This window comes from Apiospora aurea (genome assembly GCF_038362705.1).
Source record: "Apiospora aurea strain CBS 24483 chromosome Unknown utg000005l_segment0_segment0, whole genome shotgun sequence".
NCBI lineage: Eukaryota > Fungi > Ascomycota > Sordariomycetes > Amphisphaeriales > Apiosporaceae > Apiospora > Apiospora aurea.
Window position 1 is genome coordinate 2,523,179 of NW_027117392.1, and position 26,604 is coordinate 2,549,782.

Below are 26,604 nucleotides of genomic sequence, written 5' to 3' on the forward strand. Positions count from 1 at the left end.
GTCGGACTTCACATGGGTACCTGCCTAAGTATCATGGTCTGTACTCACTACCAGTCTCTTCACTTGTCATCAGTACATCAGGACACGCAATCTCAGTAGCTAATGTTTTGCGCCAATGTCATTATCGATTTTACCTACTGGGTTTCCACGCCTATCGGCATTGAAAGAAAACAAAACATCATGTTCTCTTTCAAGGATATCCCGCACTTCTGTCCCTTCAAGGTGCTTTGCCCCTATCATCATTCGTAGACCACGTATAATCGTTCCGATTGGCCAACCACAGCTCGCGGGCCGCGGGCAAGGTTGCCCGTTCGGAAAGATATCAATAAAATTTCAATTACATCCCAATGGACTGAAAGCAGACGAAATCCACGCAGGATCTCGTGTCAGAAACATAATGGAGGAGGAAGCAAAAGCACTGTTACATTCGACCAGTCATGTACCAAAGGGGCGTGGACTCACCAGATATATGAGTTGCAGTCGCTTTCCCCGAGCTGTATCCGTCGCTGTAAGTTTAGGTACCATCAACACGAACAACAATCACTTTAAACGCAAGGGCACGCACGAGATGGGCTTCCCGAACTAGCGAAATACCGGTTTTCTTTCTTTTGTACATATTACGGCAACTCATCTCTCAGGCGACAATATTTGCGATTAGAAGCCAAGCATTTCCCGCAAGTTGGCAACGCTTTGCTGGGGACCGTTCATGGCCAAATAGGAACCCGCCAGGACGAAGAGCCACTTGAACAACGCGCCTTTGGCGGAGGGGCTTCCGAGACCGAAGACCATCCACATCCAGTAGCCGAGGCCGCGGATTTTCTTGCCACTGCGGTCAAAGTCGGGCTTCGAGGCGTTCATCCACTGGAACTGCTTGAGGTCCGCTGGCCGGAACGGCATGTAGCGCACTCGCAGCAGACCATCCATCCAGCTGGGCGTCTCGACGACGGTGCGGCGATGGGTGAAGCAGTCAAAGGAATGCTTGCCGCGGTATGAGCCAGTACCGGACTGGCCTACGCCGCCGAAAGGTAGCGTGCTGACCGCGGCATGCATGAAACCATCGTTGATCGTTGCTCCGCCCGAGGTGATGCTGTTCAGGACTACACGACTGCTAGTTAGTTCTGGTACACCTTTGATAAGAACGTCCCCAGGGGAGGAACTAACCTTTCTCGTTTTCTGATTTGGAACCGAATGTCATCAATGAGAGGGGTGTATAATCAACTTTGCGGACAGTATTGATAGCGTCGTCGAGATCGTCATAGGGCAGGATTGCCCATATGGGACCGAAAGATTCTTCTTGGATCATCCTGTCCTCTGCCGAGTCCACGAGCACAACTGTCGGCCCGATATAGAGCTCGTTGCGGTCCATTTCACCACCTAGGACGATTTTGCCCTGGGTGTTGTCGAGCATCGCCTTCAGGCGGTCGAACTGCTGCACGTTGACCACGCGAGCATAGTCTGGGCTGACCTTGGCACCTTTGGGGAAGAAGTCGTCATAAGTGACGTTCATCATATTGATCAGGCTATCCACGACGTCGCGGTGGCAGAGAACGTAGTTCTGCGAAATGCAAACTTGGCCGGCGTTGACCGTCTTGCTCCACATGAGCCGGCGCGCAGCGAGGCGGACGTCGGCATTCTTGGTGACGAAAGCCGGGTTCTTGCCGCCGAGCTCGAGGCACACCGGTGTAAGGGTTTCGGCGGCCTTCTTCGAGATGATCTTGGCCACGTTGACACCGCCGGTGTAGAAGATCTTCTCCCACTTCTCCTCCAGGAGAGCGGTGGTTTCCGGCACCTTTCCGTTGACGGTGGTGTATGCGGAGGGGTCCAGGGACTTGGCGATGATCTCGGTCAGGACCATGGCCGTGGCGGGTGCGCTCTCTGACGGCTTCAGGGCAGCAGTGCAGCCTGCGGCGATGGCACCGATGAGGGGGCACATGTTCAGCTGCACAGGGAAGTTGTATGTGCCGATGATCAGGACGGCCCCGAAGGGCTCCTTCCTGATGCGGGGCTTCAGCATCGAGTAGCTCAGAGCAATGTCGATGTCCTTGTCGTCCTTGACCCATTCCTCCAGATTCTTGATTGCGAAGAGGCAGTCGCCGATGGTCCAGTCGATCTCAGATACGTGGGCATCGTGGGGCGACTTCTTCAAGTCCAGCATCAAAGCCTCCCGCAGCTGAGGGGCATAGTCGTTCAAGGCCCAGTACAGCTTGCGCAGCTGTACCAAGCGGTATTGCACGTCCTTGGTCTTGTTGGTCCAAAAAGTGTCACGGAGCTTGGCTGCAATGCTGGGGATCGCGTCCAAAGACGTGATCTCATAAGGGGCGATACTGCCACTCGCGACGGCCTTGTGCGCCATGGTTGTCGGTTGACTATGTGAGGAAAAAAAAAGCTCTGAAGAGGAGCGAAGGAATGCGAAAAGACTGCGGGATTGTTTACGGGCGGGTATAGCTTGGTCTAGATGGGGGATGTGAGTACGACACGAGAAAAGGGCAGAAAAGGGTGTGTAGGACATGCCCAGGACTGGGATATAGCAAAGTCCAGATGCAGCACAATGACATGACGTCCCCGGATCCCTGGAGGTTGACTTACCACACAAAGTACAAACGCCGAGGCTCAATGTAACCAGGTAATTTCGCTGATCATCGATAAAGGAATAGAAGAAACAAACGTCGGTTTCCCTGCAATTGTACCGGTAGATATTGTGAACGCATAGGCTGGCTTGATTTATTCTCAAATATATGACCCGAACTGGTTCATCGACTGCTGTCAGCCAGCATCAAAAGATCAATAACTGCGTCACCTGAAGTACCTAGACGATGGGGGTACCGGGGTACCTGAAGAACGCGAGCTTGGGTCCCGTCTGGTTCCATTCAATGTTGGACTGGACCAGGGGCCGAAGCCGAGGCATATGCACTATTGAAACTCCAAACAAAAGACGACTCCGCATCTCCAAGACGACTAGCAAGTTAGCAACCCGGGGCTTTGTTCATGAGGGGTTGCGCGCCCCGTCATTGGCAGGTTTTCATGTGAGAGAAGCTGGAGAATTGGTCCCTCGCCAGCTCTGCTCGGAACGATTTTGACGGACGGATACCTGTCAAGGATAGGCTCGGATCATCTCCTCGTACGCAATACGAACACATTCGTACTTGAACATATTATGCCATAATAACTCCAGTATATGTTCAAGAGGTTAGTGTATGCATCAAATGCGAAGAAAGACGATCAACAACAAGATTAGATATAGGTATGTTATGTACTTAGAACACATGATGTGGTAATTCAGCCAAGGGGTCTTCCGAAACCCTGGAACTAATAAGAACATGTCCAGGTTTACTATACTATGTATGATGATGAGCTAATGACGAGTAGATAACGGAAGACAGCTTGAGGCTGACGAACCATTGAAGATCAATATGTTGGCCCCCCGGACGCCGATCTGCAATTATGGCCCGACGCCAGCACCGTGTCGGGACTTGAACGGGACAACTACCTGCCGTAAACATTGAAGATAAGTGTCCCGGCACTACGGAAACCCGCGGATTGGCGGGTTGGCGTGGTGGATACGTCAACCTTAGGAGTCGAGTTGACGATGTCTCAAAGGAGTATTATTTAGTAGGGGCTGGATGGAGGGAGAGAAGCTTGGATCAGCTGGTGATCTTGTCTTTACTTTACTCACCTTGCTCACCTCGTTCACCTCGTTCACCTTGTTCACCTTGAGCTGCTTATCGATAACGGGATTTTGTCGGATGCCAGCTGGGGTTGCCCCACGGAGGGGAGAGCCCTGCTGATCGGATTGGCTGGCTTCTTTTTCGCCGATACACCAAAAAAAGACCAGTGAATCCCGCGAACTTTTTCTCGTCGGACCCGTTCACGATTGTTTCCTACCGCATCATCCTCACCCCCAAAAGACATCTCCAGAACCCTCCGACAACTACCCGCAGGATTTAATCTCTTTGCGTGCCCATATCAGATAAAATGGCTCCTCAAACAGTATGTACATGAAGACAACGCTTTGCTGTTGGCCCAGTCTCCCTGGCAAACCTCCAGCGAGATCATGGCGTGAAACAGTAGGCTAAGTTCAATTTCTCCGACAGTCCAAGAAGGCCGGCAAGGGCAAGACCACCACCAAGAAGGTAAGCAAACGAACGAAAACCCCTTCCGAAATCTTGACTGCAGGCTGTGTACTGACCTTGGATTGCGCAGTTCATCATCAACGCTCAGCAGCCCGCTAGCGACAAGATCTTCGACACCGCCGCCTTCGAGAAGTTCCTGCAGGACAAGATCAAGGTCGATGGCCGCGTCGGTAACCTTGGCGACAACGTCGTCATCAAGCAGGCTGGCGAGGGCAAAATCGAGATCATCGCCCACAACGAGCTGTCTGGTCGCTACCTCAAGTACCTGTAGGTTGCCCGTTCAGCATATCACACAAACTCCGCAGTCACTAATTTGCTTCTGCGCAGGACCAAGAAGTTCCTCAAGAAGATGCAGCTCCGTGACTGGCTCCGCGTCGTCTCGACCAGCAAGGGCGTTTACGAGCTCAAGTTCTTCAACGTCGTTAACGACGAGGCTGATGAGGATGAGGATTAAACGGTTCATGATCTCAGGGTATTCTGATGGGCACTACGCCACGGCGTACGGGTTTTGCATGGTATAGGGTTCGGAAAAGTTCAGCGCTTGGAGCCAATGTCCCTTCTGGGATTATGCCACCGGCTCCGCCTATCTTCAGGCTCGAGAAATTGATCACTTTTCTCACGGCATTAACCCAGTTCTACATCTGATGTGATTGCTCTCTATTCTATACCCAAACCCCAATGTGACTTATACAGGTAGTGTTCTCATCACGCCTTCGAACGCGACAAGTGCCATGGCGTTTGCCGGAAAGGCCCTGAGGAAACACGGCACAAATCCTCTCCAGTATCCTTTCCAGCCAGCCTCTCTGTGTACCGCCTTGGCGGCATCCGCCCATGTCCTGAATCTGGGCGTCCCATCCTTGAGTTGACCTCCCATGGGATCCGTCATAATCCTCTGCTTGACAACATCGCTTGGGTAGCTTGTTAACCAGAATATCTGGGCGCTCAAGCCGCCGGCCCAGAAGTTGATGGCAGGGGCGCTGAGGGCGGTTTGTTCTTTCAGTTGCCGCGAAAAGATATCGTATGAACCCCACCAGAAGAAGAAAAATGACCGGAATAGGAGTGTGGCGAACAAGCCTTTATACACTCCACGAATGCCATGGGCGCCGTAGATTTTGCGCAGGCAATCAATGGGCCCCGAGTACAATCGTTCCGTCTTCTTGGCCGAGTATTGGATCTGCAGGCGCGCCTTGACGTGTTCTACAGGAGCGGCGATGAAGGACACGGTGGCGCCCGCGAGAACACCCGCCAGACCGTGCCCGTAGGAGGGCAGATGTACTGCGGCGTGGGAGCTTTGTGCCGATTCGGTCGCGAGTCTCTTAGCGGCGTCGGGGTGTCGCGAGGACGGCGGCAAGCGCACAAAGACATGTTCGGCGAGCAGGCGGCGATACACAGTCAGCGAGCCGAGCATGACGGAGTCCATGAACATCCATCCCACGAGGGGCGGCGTCGCGCCCTTGTAGAGGCCGCGTACGCCTTCATTGCGGAGCGTCTGCGCGACGCATTGGAGTGGCCCGCTGAAGCGTGTCGCGTCGGTGGTCTGCAGGCGAACTTTGATGGTGTCGAAAGGGTGGCCGACTGGTCAGACAGGCGTTAGCCAGGCCACATGATCTAACATAGCTATTACAAATGTACCCAAGGAGGTATGCAGGTTGGAACTCTGCGGGAAACGGCCATATGTACCGGTGCACTTACCCGATAGCTTGGCAATGCCGGAAAAGACGCCAGCGACAAAACCCTTGTAGTTCTTTGGTTTGCTGGCCTCGGCCGGTTTCTGCTTCAGCTCGGCCGCCATCGATCTTCTACATTGGAGGGTGAGAGTGAGGATGAGGGAGAGGGAAGAGAGAAAGACGAAAGGCCCGGACTTAAAACACAGCTGACAGCGAGCGAGAGCTACGTAATTGAAATTTATTTATTATTTGTATTTATTATCGTGAATCCGACGTCGGGCTAAGCGCAGTGCCTATGGGAAGCCTATGGGGGTTATGCAGCTAAGCCGCTGCTAACCCCCCAATCAACTCATCATCACTTCGAGCTCTCACGCTGGGGGTCCCCCTCCAAGATACTCCATTGGAATTCCCACTTTCCTCCTAGGTACCTCCATATACCAGACTCCACTCGTTTAGGTGCACGCTATAACCCTGCCATATTAGATTGGCCATCGAATACTACTCTACTGACTCAGGCATGTCCTCCAGCAATTACTCGGACTTGTGCAAGACAATCTACAAGCAGCTATTGCACAAATTGGAAAGACGCGATGAGGAGACCCTGAGGTTCGCCGTCAGTGGCACTGCTGCGGGCGTCTTGCATTATGACAACCTCGTGCGTCTTTTCAGCTCGCTAGCACCAAGTCAGCACAGTGCTGAAGTCGAATTCGGCATATCCGCGCACGAGTTCGCCTCCAGGGTTGAAGACAGAAAACTGCACGAGTTTCTGGCTATTTTGATCTTTGCCAGCTGCGATGTCGATGCTGCGCGAAAATTCACGGCGAAGCTGGTAGCAACTGGCGACTGGCCTCGGCGTGATCGACAAGGACGAGCGCTGGGGACCTTGCCCGCAGACCGGGGCGACTGCGAAGGCCTCTTCGGCGACATCGCCACCGCAGACCAGTTCCTCAAGAACCAGGCCTATTTCTGCACGGTCGTCCTGCTCGAGAAAGAGCAGAACATATTTGAAAAGCATGATGGCCGCCGTTATCCGTACCTCGAAGAAACGTGGCTATCCGAGGGGGCCTTTGGTAAAGTCTTCGCTGTCAAGATCGCCAAAGGCCATTTCGTAAACTCCCGCGAGGGCATGGTCAACGACAAGCCCAGGTCGATGGCACGCAAAGACTACATCCTACGTCCAGACATCAAGGCATCCGACGAGGCGAATGTAATGAAAATCATCTTGGGGAGCTCTGCTCGTGGTCACCCCAACATCCTGGAGAACCTAGGAAGCCTCGAGGTGGGAGACACCTACAGCTTGTTCATGCCACTCGCTATTTGCGACTTGAAGGAATACATGATGAAGGTTAATCCACACAGCCCCACAACATCAACTGCGAAAGCAGATCTGATTCGGAGTGCGGAAGGTCTCGCCGAAGGACTGGCCTACTTGCATAACGACATCCGGACCCCTGACCTCCAACAAGTCGTCTGCTACCACATGGACCTGAAACCTGCAAACATTCTGGTCTTCCGCGAAAACATTGATGGCGAAGATCGTGACATATGGAAGCTGAGCGACTTCGGCATGTCTCGTGTGAAAATCAAGCATGGCGATCGTGGTGAAGAACCTGAGCGAATGTTCGACAGACGCTTTATACGCCGAAAACCAGCAGGTGTGTCGGTATCTGCAACCATCAATCGGCGCGGCGAGGGAACCTATCTCGCACCCGAATCTACTATGGCTAAGAAGCGGATGAGGACCGAAAGTGACGTTTGGTAAGCGACTCTCGCTTTATTCCCCCATTCACAGTTGCCGCATTAGTGGTGGTCGCTATTTGATCGCCATAAAGCCAGGGTTAGTGCCCTTGATTCGTACGCAATCGTATATGTGTAATGATATAGGCGAGATGTTCTAACTCGCAAGGCTTGGAAAAGGTCTCTGGGTTGCATCATTAGCATCATCTTTACGTACCTTGACGCCGGTTACCAAGGCGTCGAGGAATTCTCAGAATTTCGTGTAAGCCAGCCAGGTGCAAAAGACATGGACAGGTTCTTCTGTTCCTCAACCAGTTTCACTCGTACTCAAACCAACCCAGCGGTCAGAAAGTGGCATGCAAAACTTATACGGCAAGCGTTCGCTAGGAGCACGGAAGAAGGTGATGTTTTCAAGGGAGTACTTGACTACCTAGAGAAGTCGGTTCTAGTTGTTGACCAGGGAGAACGCCGCAACGCCTCCACGGCAAAGGAAGTCGCTTCGAAACTCAAGTATGCGTACGATCATTTAAGGACTGCTAGACCATTGGCCGGACATGGTTCGGAGGCTGGCAACATCGCCCAGCAGAATTTACCGACTCAGAGATCCAGGATGAAACCATTCGCCAAATACTTCAGGTATGTCTTGGGTATGACTTTGGAGTTATCAAAGCTAATTGGGCCATCGATCATAGGAGACCCAGTCCCCAAAACCCCATGCAAGATTATCGTATACAGCAATGGACAGTACCGACATTCCGGGCCTTTAAGGGTTGTGCTGTGTCCCGCGATGGAACGCTCGTCGCATACTACACCGATACCATGATTGCACTATTTACATCAGAGTCCTTATCACACACAAGTACCAGTGATATAGATCTCTCCGGAGCCGAATACGTTCTCGAAGACAAGGAATGTTTCTGGCAGTGTATCAGCTTGACCTCGAGATATCTGATCGCATCGACTACAAAGCCTAATTTTGATGTAAGTGGTTATTACTTCTCCAGAGCTTCCTACGCACCCGGATTTTAGTATATTGAATACTGATTTGCCCACTTTCCCAAGTGTTACATCTTTGACTTGAGGCGTGGGCCGTCAGTTGATGTCAGTCTTGAACACGTCAGCCGCGTTTCGCTACATATTTCAGAAATACAAAAGGTCGCAATATCAGACAACAGCAATTGGCTCGCTTGCATCGTCAGACACGAAGAAGGGGAAAGGGAACCTGGCAGTCTTTTATACAGCGACATATCAACGCTGGTTGACTTCGCAAAGCGGCGGTGAGTTGCCAGCGCAGAACGATTCCATCCCCCCCTCCTCTCCAGTAGAGCTGGGCTGATCTTGAGAAACAGGCGTGAATCGGCTTCCGATACTGCTTCAAGCGGAGCCGACTCCTCAAACGAAGAGCCGTGGCGCTTTGTCCGGTTGGACTTTCCCGCGGCAGATGTGACGCACTTATCTTTCTCGAATCAGAATGAAGTGTACATCGTAATCCAGCCAGAACTCACAGTCAAGACTCGGGAGCACAAGATTCCGGTACTCTGCTTCTCGCCCGAGAAGAGAACACTTGGTACTCTTATCATACAGTCCCAGGTAATTCTCCATCCGCAAGACCGGTATCACCATTATACTTACAGCTCTCAGGGTCTCGACAGTGGCACCGTCAGATTGTTCACCACATTCTCCCCCTCCACATAGAGGAGAATTGTGCCATTATCACGCGCGAGAAACACCTACATATCCGGAGTGTCCGCCATAATGACAATTCTCGTGATGTACAAATCATGGTGAAGGGATATCGCTTCGTAAAGGTGCTCACAAGCTGGCAGGACGACAAGATCTTTGCCCTTGGGACACAATCAGCAAACAACAAGATGATACTCATGGAGTTTGGCATTCCTCGACCAGGAGAAGATGTCGAGGTCGCAACTCTCACCGCGTTACACGGCTTGTCGTATGGCGAAGAGTTCGCGGCTACCCTGTCCCGGCAGGCCGAGGAGAGGTACATCATCATCTCAACATTGCGCGGCACAATTTACAAAGTGGCTCTTCCTGGTTAGATAATAAGGAGAATGTCTACAGCCATTATATCGGTAGCTCCTTCAGTTCGACGCCGACATTGCCTCGATTTGTCAAGCGGCGCGTCATACTTGCGAATGGTGTTTGCACCCAGTCGGCAGTTATACGAACCTTAGGCGCAAGTGACTCGAATAGCGCCCCGTCCCTCTTCAGCAGCCAATAGTAAAACAGCATCGTAATGGATGTCAGAATCGCCGATGACACGGCGTATATCCAGACCATGGACGTCCCGACGAGACGTCCGGTCTCGCCATCATAGTCGAAGAAGTTCATTCCGAAGATTGACTTGCATCATTCTCAGTTCAAGTCGCCGTACACAACAGAGGGGTTCAAACTTACGGCCACGAAGGACGACGGGAGATAGAGAAGAGTCAAAGCTGTGATGAACACGGCTGACTTGTTCAGCTGGATCATATTGCCGTTCTGAATCTTGGCCTCGACTTGGTCTCGGAACGACAAGGTATCCGAGAGCAGCTGAGCCACGGACTGGGCGCGGCGCTGTAGATACTCCGCCGAACGAGCGTATGCTTGACAGTGACGCTTGTGATTCCGCAACTCGGCTCCAAATTTGATGGTCTGTTTGGATGGATGTGGATCGGATAGGTCAACAAGCCACCCACTCAGTTCATCCAACAGCTGGGTAGTGTGCTCCATGATTACCGGCACTTGGAGGAAGCGGTTCTGGAGAGCGACAAGGGTACTCAAGGCATCATAACCTAGCCGCAATGGCTCTTCAATGAATGTCGCGAAAGTACTGTTCGCCTATAGTTTCCTGGTTAGAGTCGTCTTGCATGAAATCCTTGCAACCTACCTTCGGAAGGAACTCCTTTTCCTGCGCGGCAATGTAATGTCTCCATGCCGGGAGATGTGTGGAGATCAAAAGACGATGAAGCCAGAAGGCGTCGACCAAGGTTGTATGAGGGTGAGCCCGAAGGTGCGTTGACACCTGCTCCTGCAGTTGCGACCTCGGCATCGGATTCATCAGGACGTATACGCTTTGCGACGTTTTGGTATCATATCGATGATATAATCCACTCTGTCTCAGCACCCATTTCCCCTCCGACGTCTTGAACTCGGGGTACTTTAAAGTGTACAGCACCTCTGTTTGCTTCTCAGCACGTGTACACTGGAGCTAGCTAATCGAACATCGCGGGTACTGACCATGACACGAACCTTGCGCGCTCGTTGTGAAAGGTACGCCAAAGACCTCCTCCAGATCGAGATTTCGGGTGTAGAAACACGACGAGAGCTCCGAGAAGGACGGGCTGATCCCGTGTTTCTGCACAATGAAATCCAGCATTGGCTCCGTTATCTGCAGCGGTCTCCATGAGTTGCGCTGGCATATCGAACTACCCTCCGCATGTTAGGACCGAGTGTGGTAGCAAAGGTGTGGGAAGAACCGTACATGACGCGACACGCGTTTCTTTGATGCGATGCATCTTCTAGGTAGCTGGCCAAGTCCTCCAAACCTGCAGACTCATGAGAGCGCGCTGCACCCAGGGCGCCCGAGCTGGAGATGGGAACATCGAGGATCCTCACAGCTTCGGTGACTTTCTCGACGAAACTTGCCATTTCCGCTGCTAACAGGTTGGGTGTTATTGCAATCAAATCGTTGCAGGATAGGGACACAACGGAGTTGTGATCGGCTGGACAGACGGGGTAAGTTTGTAGGTAAGTACTTTAAGAGATAAGTATAGGGCACAAATCCGTCTTATTAAGATGTTATTGTTTACTTGGTAGGTTGTGTATTATAGCCAAAACGCCAACTCCGACGAACCCCCGTTCTATATGCTACCAAGCCCAATGAGTGAAAGCTGACAGGAGAAAAAAGAAACTGTCTCAACCCTCCGGACACATTCTGCCCAGCTCGCTGGGCACGCTTGCAAAGTCCCCCAAACTGTACAAACTGGCACGACAGCCCCCCCTCAATCTGCCCATGGCTGCGCTGCGCCTCCCCTGCGCCTACGCTAATCTGCATCCCGCATGCTCACCCTCCCCTCCCAGTTGAAGCTCTGATCAATCGTCTCGGATGCCGCTGAATGCGACATGGTCAGTCATCGCACCGGGAGTACCGAGCGTCATTGCCGCCCACGAAGGGCCCTACGAGGGCCATGAGGGGAACAGATGCACTTACTCAATGTATTCCTGTTCGATTGGGGGACAAACGAGTAGTCAGCAAGTCAGCCGCAGAAGAATGCAATGATGTCTTATGGTTGCGCGCGGCCGAGGCATACTTACTTCCTTCACCACCGTCGGTGCCGTGAAGGACCACTGGTCTTCCTTTAACTGCGGCCCGTCTGGAGTCAGCATGCAAGAAAGCAAGCAAGCACGCAAGGAATGCCTCGTACCCGGATCTTGAAATCCGTTTGGCCCGGGAAAAGCCTCTCCAACAGCTTCTGGAGGCTCTCTTTCTTCAGGTACCGGGTGGTCGCATTCTGCGTAACCGGCTGGGCGGGCGTTGCCTGCTGGTCTGTCATCGGCACTTGCAGTTCTTTGGGCTGATGCAATGAGTGAGTGTATAGATATAACCTTATAAGGATATATAGGTGAGTATCGTTCAGTATGGAACAAACAAATGAGGCCTGGCAATATTTGGTGGTCTAATAAGTGAAGAGGGTTGGACAACTCGAAATCAGCGACTTTCAACCAGCTACCCGACGCATGTTTCTTATGGAAGCGAATGAGGCAGCCGCTTTTCAGGCAGACAGGAAACACCAAGACGCAGGTGACCCGTGACTCCCCATTGACGATTTACAGGACAGTCGTCACCGCGGAATTGGGGCTGCTGCTGCTGCCGCCAGGTCACCCAATACTTACATTACCTACCTGCCTACATAGTGCAAGCAGGCTGGGCTGTACCTCTGGGCGACCGAAGCGAAGCGTGGCGAAGCGTCAAAAGGTGTGGTCGCACCAGTCTGTACGGGCGGTTCAGCTGGGCCGCTGCGAGGCCTGCGAGGGCTGCGAGGCCTGCGAGGGCTGCACGGCCGGTCGTGATTGGTCTTTGGCAGTAGGTAAGCAGGCAGAAAACGGAACGAATTCCATCTTGCTGCCAGCCCCCGGTGGACTGTTTCGGTAAGCCAGCCGCTTTGGCTCACTCCCTCCCTGGAGAGGCCTCTAGGAATCCAGAGACTGATGAGGCGGGTTATGGTCATTGTGTTCCCGCCCAATTAATGTACGGGCAGGGCAATCTCTCAATTCGACACTACATACTTACTTATTCATTTTCATGTCTACTTAGGCATTCGTATACTCGGGCTTCCGACCTCTGCCGAATCGCATTTCTCTCTTCCCAGCAAAATTAGTGGACGAGTCGGCATTGTCGCACCAAGATTAAGCAACTAGGCAATAAGCATGCAGGACGATTGGATACCGGATTGGTTTCCGAGATCACAGAACACAACGCATGCAGGCGCTTCTATAATCCAAGGCATACCACTGCAGTCATTTGAGACCCCGGATGAAGCGCAATTGGAAGGCTCAGACAGTATCGCCAAAACACCAACCCCCAAGAACAGCGACAGCTCCAGGGAGCCAGACAGCAATGCCATCACGCGCCATCCAGAGAAAGTCGTCGTTGAGAAAGCAAACCTCGACAGGACTGTGAGACGGCGCCTTCATGGCATTCATCTGTTTGTAAGCCTGGCGTCAGATCACCTGAACACACCCCCTATTCGCAAACGGTAGAGATGGGCCAATGTTGCACCCAGATGGCTAATTTTCACTAGATGATCACTATCAATGGCACCTTGGGCTCGGGCCTATACTGGCGATGCGGCCAGATTCTCGAGCTGGGGGGTCCATTGGCTGTATTGTTGTCTTTTCTGCTTGTCGGGCTCCTCGCCTTTGGCGTCATGCAATGCATTACCGAGATGCTGTGTATCTGGCCGATCCCGGGCGCGTTACCAGTCTATGTGAGCGAGTTCGTGGATGTAGAGCTGGGCATAGCAGTTGGTCTCGCATACTGGTGAGTCCCTCAACCTGACATGCCTGGTTTCGTTGTCGGCGTTTGTGCTAACCAATACGCTGCCGACGCTCTGTAGGTATACCTATTCGGTCTCATTCTCCGCCCTAGTGGTAACTACCGCAGCGGAGACCGAATTTTGGACCACCAACAAAGTCTTACAGGCGATAGTCATGTTCCTTCTTCTTCCTCTTATCATGATTATCATAAACGCTACCGACATTGAGGTACGAAAAGGATAGCTCGCGCGGAGGAAATGGAGTGCTAATGAGTGGCTAGGTATATGGGTTCCTCGAAGTGATGTTCGGCGCACTCAAGATAACCTTCTTCGTTGTGATTATTGTGGCGATGATAGTAGTCAATACTGGTGGTGAGTGTATGGTGCAGGAAACCCCTTTAACTGTGTTCTGACTCTACCAGTTGGTTCGGACAAGTCCCTAGGAACGCAATGTCGGTCAAACTACCACCGTAGCATCAGGGATAACCGCTGATAAGGAGACAGACTGGGCCAATCCTACACCAAGAGATGAAAAGGCCGCCCACCACTGGATTGAAGCATTCCTCATCTGCCTGTCCATAGCGGCTTTCGCCTACGTCGGTGTCGAGATTGTCGCGGCAAGCGCCTTGGAGGTTCGGTGGCCCAAAACCGAAGATCGGCGTGCCAGCACAGATCTCAGCCACACATCTCGGAGCGAGACGCTCATCGGGCGAACCATCAAGTTCTCTTCCATCTACATCCCCCTCCTGGCTACGGTCGCCTACACCATTGGCGGACTGCTGGTTTCCTTCAACATCAAGTGGAATGACCCGCAGCTCCCACGGCTCAGCTGGACACAGGGGGCCCTGAAACCAGCGGCCCTGATAATCCACAGCCCGGAGCAGTTGGTACTAACAATACGCAATCTGCTTTCGTGGCTATCGCCAAGGGCATCAATACCCCGTTGGCGAACTGCATCAACGCTTTCTTGATTTTCACAGCGCTGACTTGCGCAAGCACCAATCTATATGTAGCCTCGAGAAGCCTGTTTGCGCTCACCAGTCGCCTGGACGACGGGCCTGGCCAGTCGTGGTATTTGCGCGTCTTTGCCTACTTCGGTAAGACCAACCAACGAAAAGTGCCCATGCGGGCCATGGTGCTCTCTGCTTTGGCGTTCTGCTGGATTCCGTTCCTACATCTTGTTGATAGTACCGGCATTGGCAAGGTAGGTATATCGTATCCACCCTTTCAGAAGAGCTAAGCTGCGTGAAACGGCTGCTCACCTGTCCCAAAACAGTTTGTCGAGGTGCTGACAGAGATGGGATCCGTCGGCGTCATCATCGTATGGGCCTGCGAATGCTGGGCCTTTATCCGTTTCTACCATTGGTAAGCAGCAGCCCCTTCCCTTCCAAGCTATCGAAGCAATTAAGAGGCACTTTCAGAGCTGAAACAAGGATGCCGCCAGCATCCACCGCCACCAAAAGGTCTTGAAGGCCCAGAAGGTCTCCCAGGTCCGGCGCTGGGACGTGGACAGCCCGAACGACTATCCCTATCGCAGCTCGCTGCAGCCGGTGACGGCCTATGCGTCGCTTGCAGGATGTCTCTTCATCCTCGTGGTATCCAATGGCACGTCTCAGTGGATCGGTTGGAAGGCCGAGCCTTTCTTGTCTTCCTACATGGCAGTAAGAACCTTGCCGGGGACCCGCACCACCATTGCCCTGCGTCCCCCCCCTTCCTCTGTACTGGTAACGCTGATACGTTGTTTCTCTAGGTCATCTGTTTCATCGGCCTGTGGGCTCTCTTGAAGCTAATCCGCGGGGCGAAATGGAGTTTGGTCGATCTGTCGAACTCGGATAAAGTGATTATCAAGATCAGAAACTTGCACGAAGCTCGCTTCAGGGGCGTAGACGAAAGACCCGATCCGCCGTCAATCTGGAATCTTTGGGGTCATTTATAGTTGACATATGCATCCCGGTGTACGTGGGAGGGAACGATTGATTTTCTTGAACGGGATATGCATGTGATTGGTGTTAATATATGTCATTGTAGTGTGCTTATCGGCTCACATCCTTCGGTGATTTCCCCGGTGTGGTATGTCCCTGCTGAACGGCAAGGGATAGTTGCAGACGCCAAGGTGCTATGTCTTTGACAGCATGGGTATGATATGATCTATGCACTTGCCTACCTCGGCGCTCGGTTGCAGGACCAGGGTCCAAGGTATATAACATAGCACCTGCGATACTGCAGAAAGCGCAGCCATCATATGTCGTATGGGCTGGGTAACGACCACCGTTGCAGAATTGTGAGCGACAGATGCTCTGTAACATCGTGGCAGGCTGCTACAGGTTGTTTACCGAGTCAGAAAGCACCCAGTCCGTCGGGTCAGGGTTTGAAGCTCATGTCATCAAGGTGGAGAGGAGAGTGGAGAATCTGTATCAACTACCCCGGATCGATATTGGGACGTCACCCGGGGCCTATCAGGACCAGGATGATAGGATGTATTGGCTGGCGATCATCGGCGCTGCGAGGGCAGCATGGCCTTCTCTTCCCTCCTTCGTCTTTGTTGAAAAACCACTTCTGCTTGGAATAATAAGGCGGAGATAGATGGACCAACGACGCCATAGGCTGAATCAGTATGAGTATGGCCGGCGAGAAGCGCAAGCGCCCCTACGGCGTCTCTTGCTTGGTGAGCAGCAGCCCCTCCACCCTTGTATTTCCCAACTGAGGGCCATGTTGGGGCACAGACGGACTGTTGAACTGACCACATATCCCGCCACCAGGCATGTCGCGAGAAAAAGGTCTCCTGCGACGGCCAAAGGCCTCGTTGTGGCGGCTGCAAGGATACCCACGAAGAGTGCCAGGTACCGGCACCGGCCCGCCCGCTGCGCCGGCTCCAGAATTCAAAAACGTCGACCAGCTCCAAGAAGTCGTCCGAGCTCAGTGTTGCCGAGTTAGCGGGCAGAATGGTCCGCATGGAGGAAAGGATGAGGCAGATGGAGGAGAGACTCGACTTGGCGCCTGGTCAAGGCTGGAGCAGCCTACCAGGAACTCCCTCTGCGCAGGGCTCGCCGCCGGCGACCGTTGCGTCGCAAACGGGCGCCCAAGTGGCCAATAGTCCGGCCGAGACGGACGAAGGGGCCAAGTACCGCTTGACGGTAGATGCATCGGGCAACGTGACGTACCACGGCCTCACGAGCTGGATCAGGGGCCCGAATGTCGCGAGCGAAGCCCCGCCCCAGGCATCGTCACCCATCCCGCCCGGCATGACGGACGATGCACAATACTGCCGCATCCTGCAGGCCCTCACGGCATCCAAACACATCTCCGTCGCCCCGAAGCTGGGCGATGCTCTCCTCGACTACTACTTTTGCTACTCCGTCTTCAACATCATCGATCGCTTCATCTTTATGCGCGACATGGCATTAGGAGGCCCCATGTTCTCCGAGTTTCTGCTCATGGCCATGTACACTTCAGCGACCAGTAAGATCGACGGTCTGGACCATGAAGAGCGAATCACACAAGAAGCCCTGTTCTCCCAATTGGCCAAAGAGTACCTGGCCAAGGAGATGGAAGGCCCGACTAAGATTACGACTATCCAAGGTCTACTGCTTCTGTCTGGAAGGGAGTGTGCGGCAGGCAATGTGAGCCAGGGATGGAACCACGCCGGCCTGGTAAGTCCTACTGCGTCCTATACCCGAGAGACAATGTTGTAAGCAATATATCACGAGGATGTACTAAGTCCCTATCACAGGCGTTTCGAATGATTCACGATGTGGGTTTGCTACACTCATCATGCAACATCATCAAGACTGGGTAACTAAACTTGTTTGTATAGCTTGGTATCCATCTCGCCCCTGAAAAAGTGGCAGGTGTTTCGGATCTCTCTTATGAAGACCGGGCAACTCGAAACAGGCTGTTCTGGTCTGCTTTCGTTTGGGATAAGTAAGTCATAGTATATCACTTTTGCCCAAGAACTTCGCTCTCATGCTACAACTCCCGTTGCTTACTAGCTCGCGTAGGGCCATGTCGCTTGCCATGGGCCGTGAGCCAACGTTTGCGCCACGGCGTGGGCGTGACCCATCTAGCATGGCTGCTTTCGACGATGACGAAGGTCCGTGGACGGCTTACTATGTTGACCCTCTGAACTGCCCAGCGGCACTGGTGAACTACGTCTACCATCCCAAACGGCGTGTGGCGGCCTTTCGTTTCTTGGCCAGCCTGTGTCTGGTAAGTCAAAACAACCATGACTCTCATAGCTTCTCACTGCAGGCCACTCTCGGCTGACCATGAGGGTTGATATCCAGATCCTTCATGACATTATCGTCGAACTGTATAGCTCAGAGAGTGCTCTCAACCCACGTCAGAGAATGGGTTTCATTGCACAAGCCCGCCAACGCCTAGGTAACATGTGGAAGTCTGTGCCAGACACTATGAAGTTCAACCCCACCCAGCCGCCACCACCGCCCTGGATCTTCATGCTGCAGTAAGTCTTGAGGATATGTCTTGGCACACACCGGCTGACATTTTTCAGGATGCTTTATCATGCTTCGAGCATTCTGCTCTTTCGTATCACTCTCAGCCCCGATGACATTGCCACGGCGGCTGGGCATGTTGGGACCTGCCTGGAACATAGCATCACAGCCAACCAGATGGCTGTCAGCTACACCCAAACCTTCGGCACACGTATGACGTATGTAGCTATGTATTCGTCATTTGTGGCAGCGTAAGTGGAATTCTGTATTGGCACCCGGCAGAGCACCGAGCACTTACATGACGGCCGGCAGGAGCTTCGACATCATGCTGTTAGAAGCCAGCAGCCTAGACATCCAACTCGACGCTCTCACCAGGCTACGGGTGTGGCTTGAGATAATGGAACAGGTATGGCATAGGCCAGCCAAGTAAGTTAAACGTGGTCCATCAATGCTGACTCTCTTTCTGAACGGCACAGAGCGTCGTGAACGTGGCAAGTATCAACAAGTCGGTCCACCATATCTCGACCTCAACACGAAACATCATCTTGAGAAACCCCGTTTTGGCCGGGTCAGAGTCCGTCTTCCCACCTCAAGTGCATACTCGTTACGTTAAGCTGATAGAAGCTAACATGGACCAGGGCTGGGCAATGGATCGCGTCTTTGCATTCGCACTGCATGCCGAACATGACACCGTTGGATACTTTTGATGGCACGGGGACCGGAGTCGGGTCGTTTGACTTTTTTGACCTCTTTACCCCTATAGTGGACTTAAGATGCAACCCCTATCGGCTGCCCCCCTCAAATGACCCCTCCAGATTTCAGATGATTCTAGAGCCCCTGAGCAACAACAACAGTATATAAAGGGGTCAAATCTCACTCGTCTGTCAATTGAAGTAGATCAATCTCTTCCTCTTTTTTCCTCTTTTCACCACCACCAACATGACCAAAGAAGCTCGCATTGCCCAAGCGGTCCAGGCCGTGCTGGCCGGCGGAAGCATTAACCGTGCGGCCAAAGACCACAACATCAACAGGGGCACCCTTCGCAACCGACTCAGGGGTCAACATTCAAAAAAAGAGCAGGATGAGACTCGGCAGTTGTTCACCCCTACGGAAGAGACCTTTTTGGCCAAATGGGCCCTTTTCCAGGCCAGCCTAGGCTACGCACCAACGCACCGGCTGTTTCGCATGTACGCTCAGCGCATCCTCCTTGCAAAAGGGGTCGATCACCTCATCGGCAAACGATGGGTGCACCGTTTTCTAAGACGTCATCCAGCCCTTAGGACCGTGCGTGCCAAAGCGATGGATTTCCGGCGTCTCGCATGCACATCAAACGGGGCTGTGCGAGGGTTCTTTAATCGGCTTAACACTGCCATCATTAGCAGCATACCCCCTCGATTCAGATTCAACGCCGACGAAGTAGGAACTGCGATGACGATGGGGGGAGGGTACTATGGTGATCGGCCCTGCCGCCTGTCAAAGTCTGATGCGGAACGACTCGGCCAATCGCGAGTGGGTGACTGTTCTAGAGTGCATCAGTGCTGTTGGTGATGTCCTGCCGCCTTTAGTCATATTTAAAGGCCAATCGGTCCAGCAACTCAAGAAGAGGATGAAGTCAACTGCGAGTATAAGGACTGGGCCTTCAAGGCGTCACCAAAAGGATGGACTTCTAATCCTATAGCCCTGAAATGGCTAAGAAAGATCTTCATCCCCTTGACCAAGCCTGATGACCCTGACCAATGGAGGCTCCTGATTCTGGATGGACATGGAAGTCACATCGATAATGACTTCATGCTGGCGGCGTTGGAGGCCAAGGTGTGGCTCCTCTACTTACCACCACACAGCTCCCATGTGCTCCAGCCCCTGGATGTTGGCTGTTTTGGGGTCCTGAAAAGGAGGTTCCGAAGGGAGCTCGACCTGGCATGCGCCGTCACCAATGACAGCTACGTCAGAAAAGGGGACTTCCTTCGAGCCTGGGCCAAAGCACGCAAAGTGGCCTTTACCCCTAAGTTCATCGCTGGTGGATGGGCAGCAACTGGCATCTACCCCCTTAATATCGACAAGCCGATGAACAACAGGCTCCGTCGCACCAACATGGTGCGAGCCATCGATGAGGCCATCGCCGCCGAGGATGCGCGCCAGCCAGTTGAACCGAAGGCTGGAAGGATCGAGACGCCCAAAAACAGCCGGCAGGTTAAAGATTTAGGGGCTGCGATGCTTGGTGCTGATGTCACCACCGGTGATTCAACTAGGAGGTTGCTGTGGAAGAAGCTCGGCAAGAGTGTTGATGATTTGACGGCCCGGATCGGCCGGTTGGAGCAGGAAAAAGCCGGTCTGGAGGCAGATCTAGAGAAAACAAGATCTCAGAAGAGGAGGAAGGTCGACGAGGACCCTAATGAGGGTTTTGTATATATGGCAAACATCAGGGAGGTTCAAGAGGACGTCAAAGAAGGAAGGCCAAGGAAGAGGCCGAAAAGGCCGAAAAGGCGCGCCGATGAGGTGGTGGAAAGTGATGCAAATCGAGCTGGTGGTGAGGGTGATTCTATTGTAGTGCGCACCAGCCGAAACAGGCCTTAAAATGCAGTGTGCGTTGTTCAATTGACCTATCTATTGCTGATGTTGTTGATTTTTACATCTATTTTAGGTATGTCATTTGAGGGGGGGCAGCCGATAGGGGTTGCATCTTATAGTTTGAATTGAGGAAAATCCAGTCGAGCCTAAAGTTCATGCTGACTAATGTGTTGTACTTCCTCTGCGGTGATTAGCGAACATGTGAATAGTATCGTATGGCTTAGATGAGTCCTTAATGTAAGGGCTGGCGTAATGCACTGTGTCCCAGCTGCTTGTCTCTTCTGTCGATTCGTTTCTTTTGGATGCAAGGTCGGACAGACGACAGACCTTCATGAATGGAATAGACCCCGGCTGGCTACTCTACTGACTGCCTACAATTGGAGGCGGATTCCGACCGTGTCCGCTGGCTTTTCGGGGGCCCCTATCTGCCCATGGGGTTTGCCACTGATTTGCCGATCGCATGCTGGCAGCCGCACTTTAACACCACCACAGAATGTGTAGACTCCAACCCCGCCGCTCCTGGTATTGAGAATCCGCCAAATCCGGGCCAGAACCACGGCTACAAGCTGCTGTGCTACCCAACTAGGCAATGACGCTTCGGCGTATATAGGAGGTGCAGCTTACCTGAGATCTACGATATTGGATCGCAAGCATGAAACCGTTACTTGGAGACGGCTTCTTGTAGTGCATCAAAGCTCTATTTGTCGAAAATGGCCATCGCAGCGCCAGAAGGCCCACAGGCTTGGAAGGCGGAGGATGTCCGCAAAGATGCCACATGGATTTTGCGTCTGACGCCAGACGAGGTGGAAGGGTTTCGCATCGCCATGGAGCATGCCCGCAAGGCGAGCAAGCCCCTGCTGGACATGGAGCAGGCCGACTTTCCCCTCCCCGACGCCTCGCGCCGCGCGCTGAAGCGGGCCGTCGCTACGACTCAGGGCCGATGGGGCATGTGCCTGGTAAAAGGGTTTCCGACCGACGAGTGGACCGAGCCGGACCTGCGCGTGGCCTACTGGGGCATGGGTCTATACATGGGTGTGGCACGGCCTCAGAACCGGGCCAGCGAGGTCATCAACGACGTACGCGACGCGGGCGGCAGCTACAAGGCCTCGGGCGGCCGCGGCTACAACACCAACGCCGGGCTGGACTTCCACCAAGACTCCTGCGATGTCGTCGCCCTGCTCTGCCGCCGCACCGCCAAGAGCGGCGGCACCAGCATGGTCATGAGCTCCATCGCCCTGCGCGACCGCGTGCGCGAGCTCCGGCCGGACCTACTGCCCGTCCTCGAGGACGGCGAGGCCTGGTTCCACAGCTTCCAGGGCACGCAGGAGCCCAGCTCGCAGCCGCCCTTTTACCGGTGCCCCATCTTCGGCGGCGGCCAGAAGGTGGCGGCGACGGACAGCAGCTCGGAGGAACCCTTGTTCTGCGCGCGCAGCAACCGCAAGAACACGGTGGCGGCGCAGCGCGACTTCGCCGACGAGGTGCCGCGCCTGGCGCGGCCGCAGGAGGAGGCGCTCGACCTGCTCGACGAGATCATGCCCTCAGACGCGTACTGCTACTCGATGGAGCTCGAGCGCGGGGACATGCAGCTGCTCAACAGCTTCGTGACGCTGCACTCGCGCACCGGCTTCGAGGACCACGACGACGGGGACCCGGACGCCAAGCGCCACCTGCTGCGCCTGTGGCTCTCCATCCCGACCTCGCAGGCCCTCCCCGCCGCGTGGGCCGAGTACTGGGGGACGTGCGGGCGGGCGCCGTGCGCGGCGGCGTGCGGGGCAGCGGCGTCACCGAGGAGTTCAAGACGTACGAGCGGCGACAGGCGGACGTCATGGGGATGCACTTCAGGCCGTGGGAGCCGGTGGTGAGCAGGGACGATATGGCCGAGATCCTGGCGAAGCGGGCGGCGGTGGCGGCAGACCATTGAATCATGGAGAGCCAGGCTCTGCACAACAATGAGATGCGTGGAGTTGAAACGATACTTGTGTAATGAGAGTTATGCGATGATGGCGAGCAACATTTCTCCAATAACGTCACATATAGGGAAGTGACTATGGAGGCTGTGATCATTGGAGCAGTTCTTTCCTGTTCGGGGCTACTTGCTCACTACCTAGTTACTTAGTTAGGCTCCATGGGAGAAATCAGCACCGCCCGCGAGACGATCGATTTCCATCTCCCTCTCCAGACCCATGATGTCAAAGAATCCCCGAGGATCCAAGCCCTTGGACTCGGCATGGTCCTTGCCCGTCTCCCTGAGACACTGGTACGCCTCCCTGATTGTGTGCAACACTGACTTGGCGGCCTGTCCTGGATATATGGCGAGCTGTATGTGATGCCTTATAGTTAGCCTATAGTAGTCTATACAGCCGACGTCGACGATTAGATTGGTAGGGGGTTGGCGGAACAACACTGACCTTGACACCCCAGGCACCCAATGTCTCGACCGGGAACCATGGCGTTTTACCCCTTGACACGAAGTTGATCATGAGCTTGTCGCAGAGCCAATCAGTCAGTTTCTGGTCTGGTCGAGTCAAGTATATAATATACACAGGCAGGGAAATGCGTACCGGCATTGGAGCTAGAACCTTGACAGCCTTCTTGATCTGCTCTTCCGTCTCGATGGCCTCCAAGAAACCCATATCGGCTCCGCATTCTCTCGCGGCAACCAGCTGCACCAAGGAAGCGACAATCAATGGTTAACCAGCTTGTTCAAGCCACGCCGTGCTCCAATGATGGGCGTGGAACGCATGAACTTACTCTCTCGAGCGCCGCGTCGTAGCCTTCAACCGCCATGGCATCTGTCCGAGCGATGATGACGATGTCACTGCCACCGTATATCGAACCCCGACCAATCACACAGGCGCGTATTCTCGACTTCCATGTTCTAAAACCAGCAAACAAAAAAAACGTCAACCAGTCAGCTGCTGCTGCGACTACTACTGCCACTCTCGCCCGCCCCCAACCCCCTATAGCAAAGGGGCGGCGGTGGGCCTCCGTCTTCTTCTTCTTCTTCCTCCTCATCCTCCTTCGACCAAGGCAGGCTACTCACTCCTAAAGGAAAAGGGGCAGCATCAAAACTTACTCCATATCCACCACGGCCTTGCCCTGGAGGTGCCCACACCGCTTGTTGGCGACCTGGTCCTCGATGTGGAAGCCCGCGACGCCGCTCTGGTGGTAGACCTGGACCATGCGGGCGATGTTGGGCGGGGCGCCGAAGCCCGTGTCGGCGTCGGCCACGAGCGGGACGCGCGGGTCGAGGTGGGCGATCATCTGCGCGTTCGCCGCAAAGTCGGCGAGCGACGCGAAGGCCAGGTCCGCGCGGCCCAGGCGTGCGGCCGTCGTCATGGCGCCGGATTGGTACTGGATTGGATATATGTCAGTTTGTCAGTTTGTCAGTCAATTCACGCCAGCCCCTTTCTCACCTAAGAGGCTGCATTATATGTTCCTCCCTCCGTATAAGACGTAGGGAGAAAAAGAAGGGGGAATGCAATATAGAAAGAACAAGCTCCACTTACCATGACTTGGAATCCTTGCTCTATGGCCACGCGCGCGCAGATACCATCGTATACACCCGGCGCCTGCACACATATGCCCTCTTGGGATAGGAGGTTCCTCAGCCGTTTTCCGGGAGCGACATACGGCTCCGTGTTCGGGTTGAAGGTCTTGGCGGTGCTCATGATTGCTTGCTTGCTCGCAGTCGAGGAGGTGGCAAATTTACGGCCACGCCAACGATCGTGGTCCTGGTAGGGTTATATATATTCTTACAATCATATATCATGTAGCGCTCGGGTACCGCCTTCCATGCCGTATAGTAGAGGAACCCAAGACTAATTGTACCAAAATCGCATACACTACACCACTTGGCATTAGTAGACGCCTGGCGGCTCTACTCGACCGACGTGGATACAGCTATTGGGCACACTGAGATCCCAAAGCCGTAGAATCCGGAGAAGAGGGGCAAAGTGTGGGGAGCAACACATTAAGTCTGGAGGCATTGGATCATTGCCGATGCATCGGAACCCCCAACCTACGACCGGCCTGCAGGACCCGGCAGTCATAAAGGGATCTAGAATCTAAGATCTCGCTCACTTGAGCAAGGGGGGCCCACAGTCACATACAGACAAAAGGGGCCGTAAACCATGCAAAGATTCCAGTGCCATGTCAATTTTCCATTCTATCGAAGGCCCATCTTCTCTACGTTTATCGTGGCCCGGCAGTACGAAAGAGGCACTGCATATGTTTAACGCCGCTACCGGTGCCCATCATATCATGCACACATGTCTACAACACAGCCTTGGGCATCTTGGCCATAGCTTGTCTGACGCCGAGGTCACCAAGAACCTCCTCGGCACCGCCCAGAATGGCGTCAAACTTATACGTCCTGTGGAACATCTCAATCACACGGCCCATGCCGGACTGGGTCAAAGGCGCGGCCGCCGAAGATCTGGACCGACTCATCCGCAATCTCGTGGGCAGCGCGAGTTGCCGACATCTTCAAGAGGCCAATGGGGCCGCCCAAGTGCTTGGACTGCTCCTTGTACGGCATGTTGCACATCTGGTAGGTGATGGTCTCGAGCCATGACTGATGGCTCTCCGTAAGGGCAATCATTTTGGCCAACTTCTGTCGAATGACAGGCTGGTCAATCAGCCGCTTGCCGAAGACGATTCGCTGGTGTGCCCACTTCAAGCACTCCTCGACCACTGTCCGCATGCCCCGGATAGTACCGCAGGACATTGTCCATCGCTCGTGGTTGAAGTTGCTCAGAATGACGTAGATGCCCTTGTTCTCCTCGCCGAGGAGGTTCTCCACCGGCACCTTGACGTTGTCGTATGTAATGTAGGTTGTGCCAGCAGTAGTACTGTACGATGTTTTGATGAGCTTGGTCTCAATGCCCTCACCGCGAGGGATCAGCAGAACACTCAAGCCCTTGTCCGTCTTTACGCCGGTGACAAAGTAATCGGAGAACACTCCGTTCGTAATCCACTTCTTCGTTCTGCAGACATACGCGATTAGTAGACACTTCTTCAATAGAAGAGAGGAGCCGAGGGCATGACATACCCATTGACAATGTAGTGCTTTCCATCGGGGGTTTTCACAGCCGTCGTGCGCAGGCCAGCGACATCCGAGCCAGCGAATGCCTCTGTAATGGCCAAGCAAATCTTCTTCTTGCCGCTGAAGACTTCATTCATGATGGCCTGCTTGCACTTCTCATCCTTCATGTAGTTCATGACACACGGCAGCCCGATGACCATGCCGGCCATGTTTCCGTCTTGGAAACCACGGGCGTTGGAGCGACAGCCCTCCTGGCCCATGATCAAATCATGGAAGTAATCAAACTCCTCGCCCTTGACGGCACCGCCGAGCAGGTCGACGCCGTGTAGGTGCTTGCCCGGACCCAGCCGCATATGTAAGATGCCGGCCTTGGACATTCTGTCGATCAGCTCCTGGCTGATGTATTTGCCATCGGCCTCGCGAGCCTGCGCCTCGGGTGTGATGTAGGTGTCGGTGAAGATGCGCATGGCCTTCTGCAACCGGCGATGGCTGTCGTTGTAGTAGGGCGACTTGAAAGCGGGCGTAAGCCACAGAGGCTCGGCGTACGGGACTTGGCTCAGATCGCCAGGCTTCATTGTGATGACGGACGGCTTCTCGCCCTGGACAGTGCCTATGCAGAGATCCTCATACTTCTCCAGGACCTCCTGCCGGTGGAGGTTGTAGAAGGCGGCGGTGGCATCGGTGCCGGCCACTTGGCGCAGAACGGCCTCACCACCGGGGTGGGCGTCTAGGAAGTCGGACACATCGTAGACCTTGCTGTCGATGACGAACCACACCTCTTCCTCGGTGTTGTGTTTGGCGACCTCGTCGCGCGAGAATGTTTTGGCCATGGCGGCGTCGTGTTGTTGTGGAATGGGGTTGGAATAAGGGATGGGCTCGAGACGGAGCAAGGGGCCAAGCTGGATCGAACGACGCGTGGATGCTCAGGATGGACAGCGCGACGTCTTGCTCGGTGGAGAGGGGAAGGAG

General features: G+C 53.9%; 12 protein-coding genes across 12 annotated transcripts; 6 read left to right on the forward strand and 6 right to left on the reverse strand.

The window, feature by feature from the left end:
* Positions 1–654: 654 nt before the first annotated feature.
* Positions 655–2,353, reverse strand: PG986_007344 (aldehyde dehydrogenase 3H1; the record flags this gene model as incomplete). Its single annotated transcript, XM_066843566.1, has 2 exons — positions 655–1,097; positions 1,162–2,353. 2 exons carry the CDS (start codon positions 2,351–2,353, stop codon positions 655–657), a joined length of 1,635 nt encoding a protein of 544 aa, XP_066699678.1.
* Positions 2,354–3,972: 1,619 nt separating this feature from the next.
* On the forward strand, positions 3,973–4,584 carry PG986_007345 (60S ribosomal protein eL22; the record flags this gene model as incomplete). The annotated part of the gene is made up of 4 exons (XM_066843567.1): positions 3,973–3,987; positions 4,092–4,130; positions 4,201–4,397; positions 4,458–4,584. 4 exons carry the CDS (start codon positions 3,973–3,975, stop codon positions 4,582–4,584), a joined length of 378 nt encoding a protein of 125 aa, XP_066699679.1.
* Positions 4,585–4,815: 231 nt separating this feature from the next.
* PG986_007346 (uncharacterized protein) lies at positions 4,816–5,922 on the reverse strand (the record flags this gene model as incomplete). The annotated part of the gene is made up of 2 exons (XM_066843568.1): positions 4,816–5,705; positions 5,823–5,922. The coding sequence occupies 2 exons, from the start codon at positions 5,920–5,922 to the stop codon at positions 4,816–4,818; spliced, it is 990 nt and encodes a 329-aa protein (XP_066699680.1).
* A 392-nt stretch (positions 5,923–6,314) lies between these two features.
* PG986_007347 (serine/threonine protein kinase) lies at positions 6,315–9,591 on the forward strand (the record flags this gene model as incomplete). The annotated part of the gene is made up of 6 exons (XM_066843569.1): positions 6,315–7,555; positions 7,682–8,170; positions 8,227–8,515; positions 8,597–8,811; positions 8,884–9,124; positions 9,169–9,591. 6 exons carry the CDS (start codon positions 6,315–6,317, stop codon positions 9,589–9,591), a joined length of 2,898 nt encoding a protein of 965 aa, XP_066699681.1.
* A 25-nt stretch (positions 9,592–9,616) lies between these two features.
* PG986_007348 (uncharacterized protein) lies at positions 9,617–11,182 on the reverse strand (the record flags this gene model as incomplete). Its single annotated transcript, XM_066843570.1, has 5 exons — positions 9,617–9,895; positions 9,950–10,372; positions 10,422–10,711; positions 10,784–10,959; positions 11,016–11,182. 5 exons carry the CDS (start codon positions 11,180–11,182, stop codon positions 9,617–9,619), a joined length of 1,335 nt encoding a protein of 444 aa, XP_066699682.1.
* A 444-nt stretch (positions 11,183–11,626) lies between these two features.
* Positions 11,627–12,087, reverse strand: PG986_007349 (uncharacterized protein; the record flags this gene model as incomplete). Its single annotated transcript, XM_066843571.1, has 3 exons — positions 11,627–11,710; positions 11,849–11,896; positions 11,959–12,087. 3 exons carry the CDS (start codon positions 12,085–12,087, stop codon positions 11,627–11,629), a joined length of 261 nt encoding a protein of 86 aa, XP_066699683.1.
* A 1,248-nt stretch (positions 12,088–13,335) lies between these two features.
* Positions 13,336–15,505, forward strand: PG986_007350 (amino acid permease-domain-containing protein; the record flags this gene model as incomplete). Its single annotated transcript, XM_066843572.1, has 8 exons — positions 13,336–13,574; positions 13,651–13,798; positions 13,851–13,973; positions 14,013–14,456; positions 14,498–14,773; positions 14,846–14,934; positions 15,014–15,293; positions 15,320–15,505. 8 exons carry the CDS (start codon positions 13,336–13,338, stop codon positions 15,503–15,505), a joined length of 1,785 nt encoding a protein of 594 aa, XP_066699684.1.
* A 684-nt stretch (positions 15,506–16,189) lies between these two features.
* Positions 16,190–17,567, forward strand: PG986_007351 (fungal-specific transcription factor domain-containing protein; the record flags this gene model as incomplete). Its single annotated transcript, XM_066843573.1, has 3 exons — positions 16,190–16,234; positions 16,329–17,219; positions 17,559–17,567. The coding sequence occupies 3 exons, from the start codon at positions 16,190–16,192 to the stop codon at positions 17,565–17,567; spliced, it is 945 nt and encodes a 314-aa protein (XP_066699685.1).
* Positions 17,568–17,634: 67 nt separating this feature from the next.
* Positions 17,635–18,035, forward strand: PG986_007352 (uncharacterized protein; the record flags this gene model as incomplete). Its single annotated transcript, XM_066843574.1, has 2 exons — positions 17,635–17,775; positions 17,805–18,035. 2 exons carry the CDS (start codon positions 17,635–17,637, stop codon positions 18,033–18,035), a joined length of 372 nt encoding a protein of 123 aa, XP_066699686.1.
* Positions 18,036–21,298: 3,263 nt separating this feature from the next.
* On the forward strand, positions 21,299–22,509 carry PG986_007353 (uncharacterized protein; the record flags this gene model as incomplete). Its single annotated transcript, XM_066843575.1, has 2 exons — positions 21,299–22,341; positions 22,365–22,509. The coding sequence occupies 2 exons, from the start codon at positions 21,299–21,301 to the stop codon at positions 22,507–22,509; spliced, it is 1,188 nt and encodes a 395-aa protein (XP_066699687.1).
* Positions 22,510–22,704: 195 nt separating this feature from the next.
* Positions 22,705–24,259, reverse strand: PG986_007354 (uncharacterized protein; the record flags this gene model as incomplete). The annotated part of the gene is made up of 6 exons (XM_066843576.1): positions 22,705–22,905; positions 22,997–23,098; positions 23,150–23,251; positions 23,340–23,607; positions 23,665–23,942; positions 24,098–24,259. The coding sequence occupies 6 exons, from the start codon at positions 24,257–24,259 to the stop codon at positions 22,705–22,707; spliced, it is 1,113 nt and encodes a 370-aa protein (XP_066699688.1).
* Positions 24,260–24,863: 604 nt separating this feature from the next.
* Positions 24,864–26,465, reverse strand: PG986_007355 (uncharacterized protein; the record flags this gene model as incomplete). The annotated part of the gene is made up of 3 exons (XM_066843577.1): positions 24,864–24,998; positions 25,033–25,576; positions 25,642–26,465. 3 exons carry the CDS (start codon positions 26,463–26,465, stop codon positions 24,864–24,866), a joined length of 1,503 nt encoding a protein of 500 aa, XP_066699689.1.
* Between the last annotated feature and the right edge of the window lie 139 nt (positions 26,466–26,604).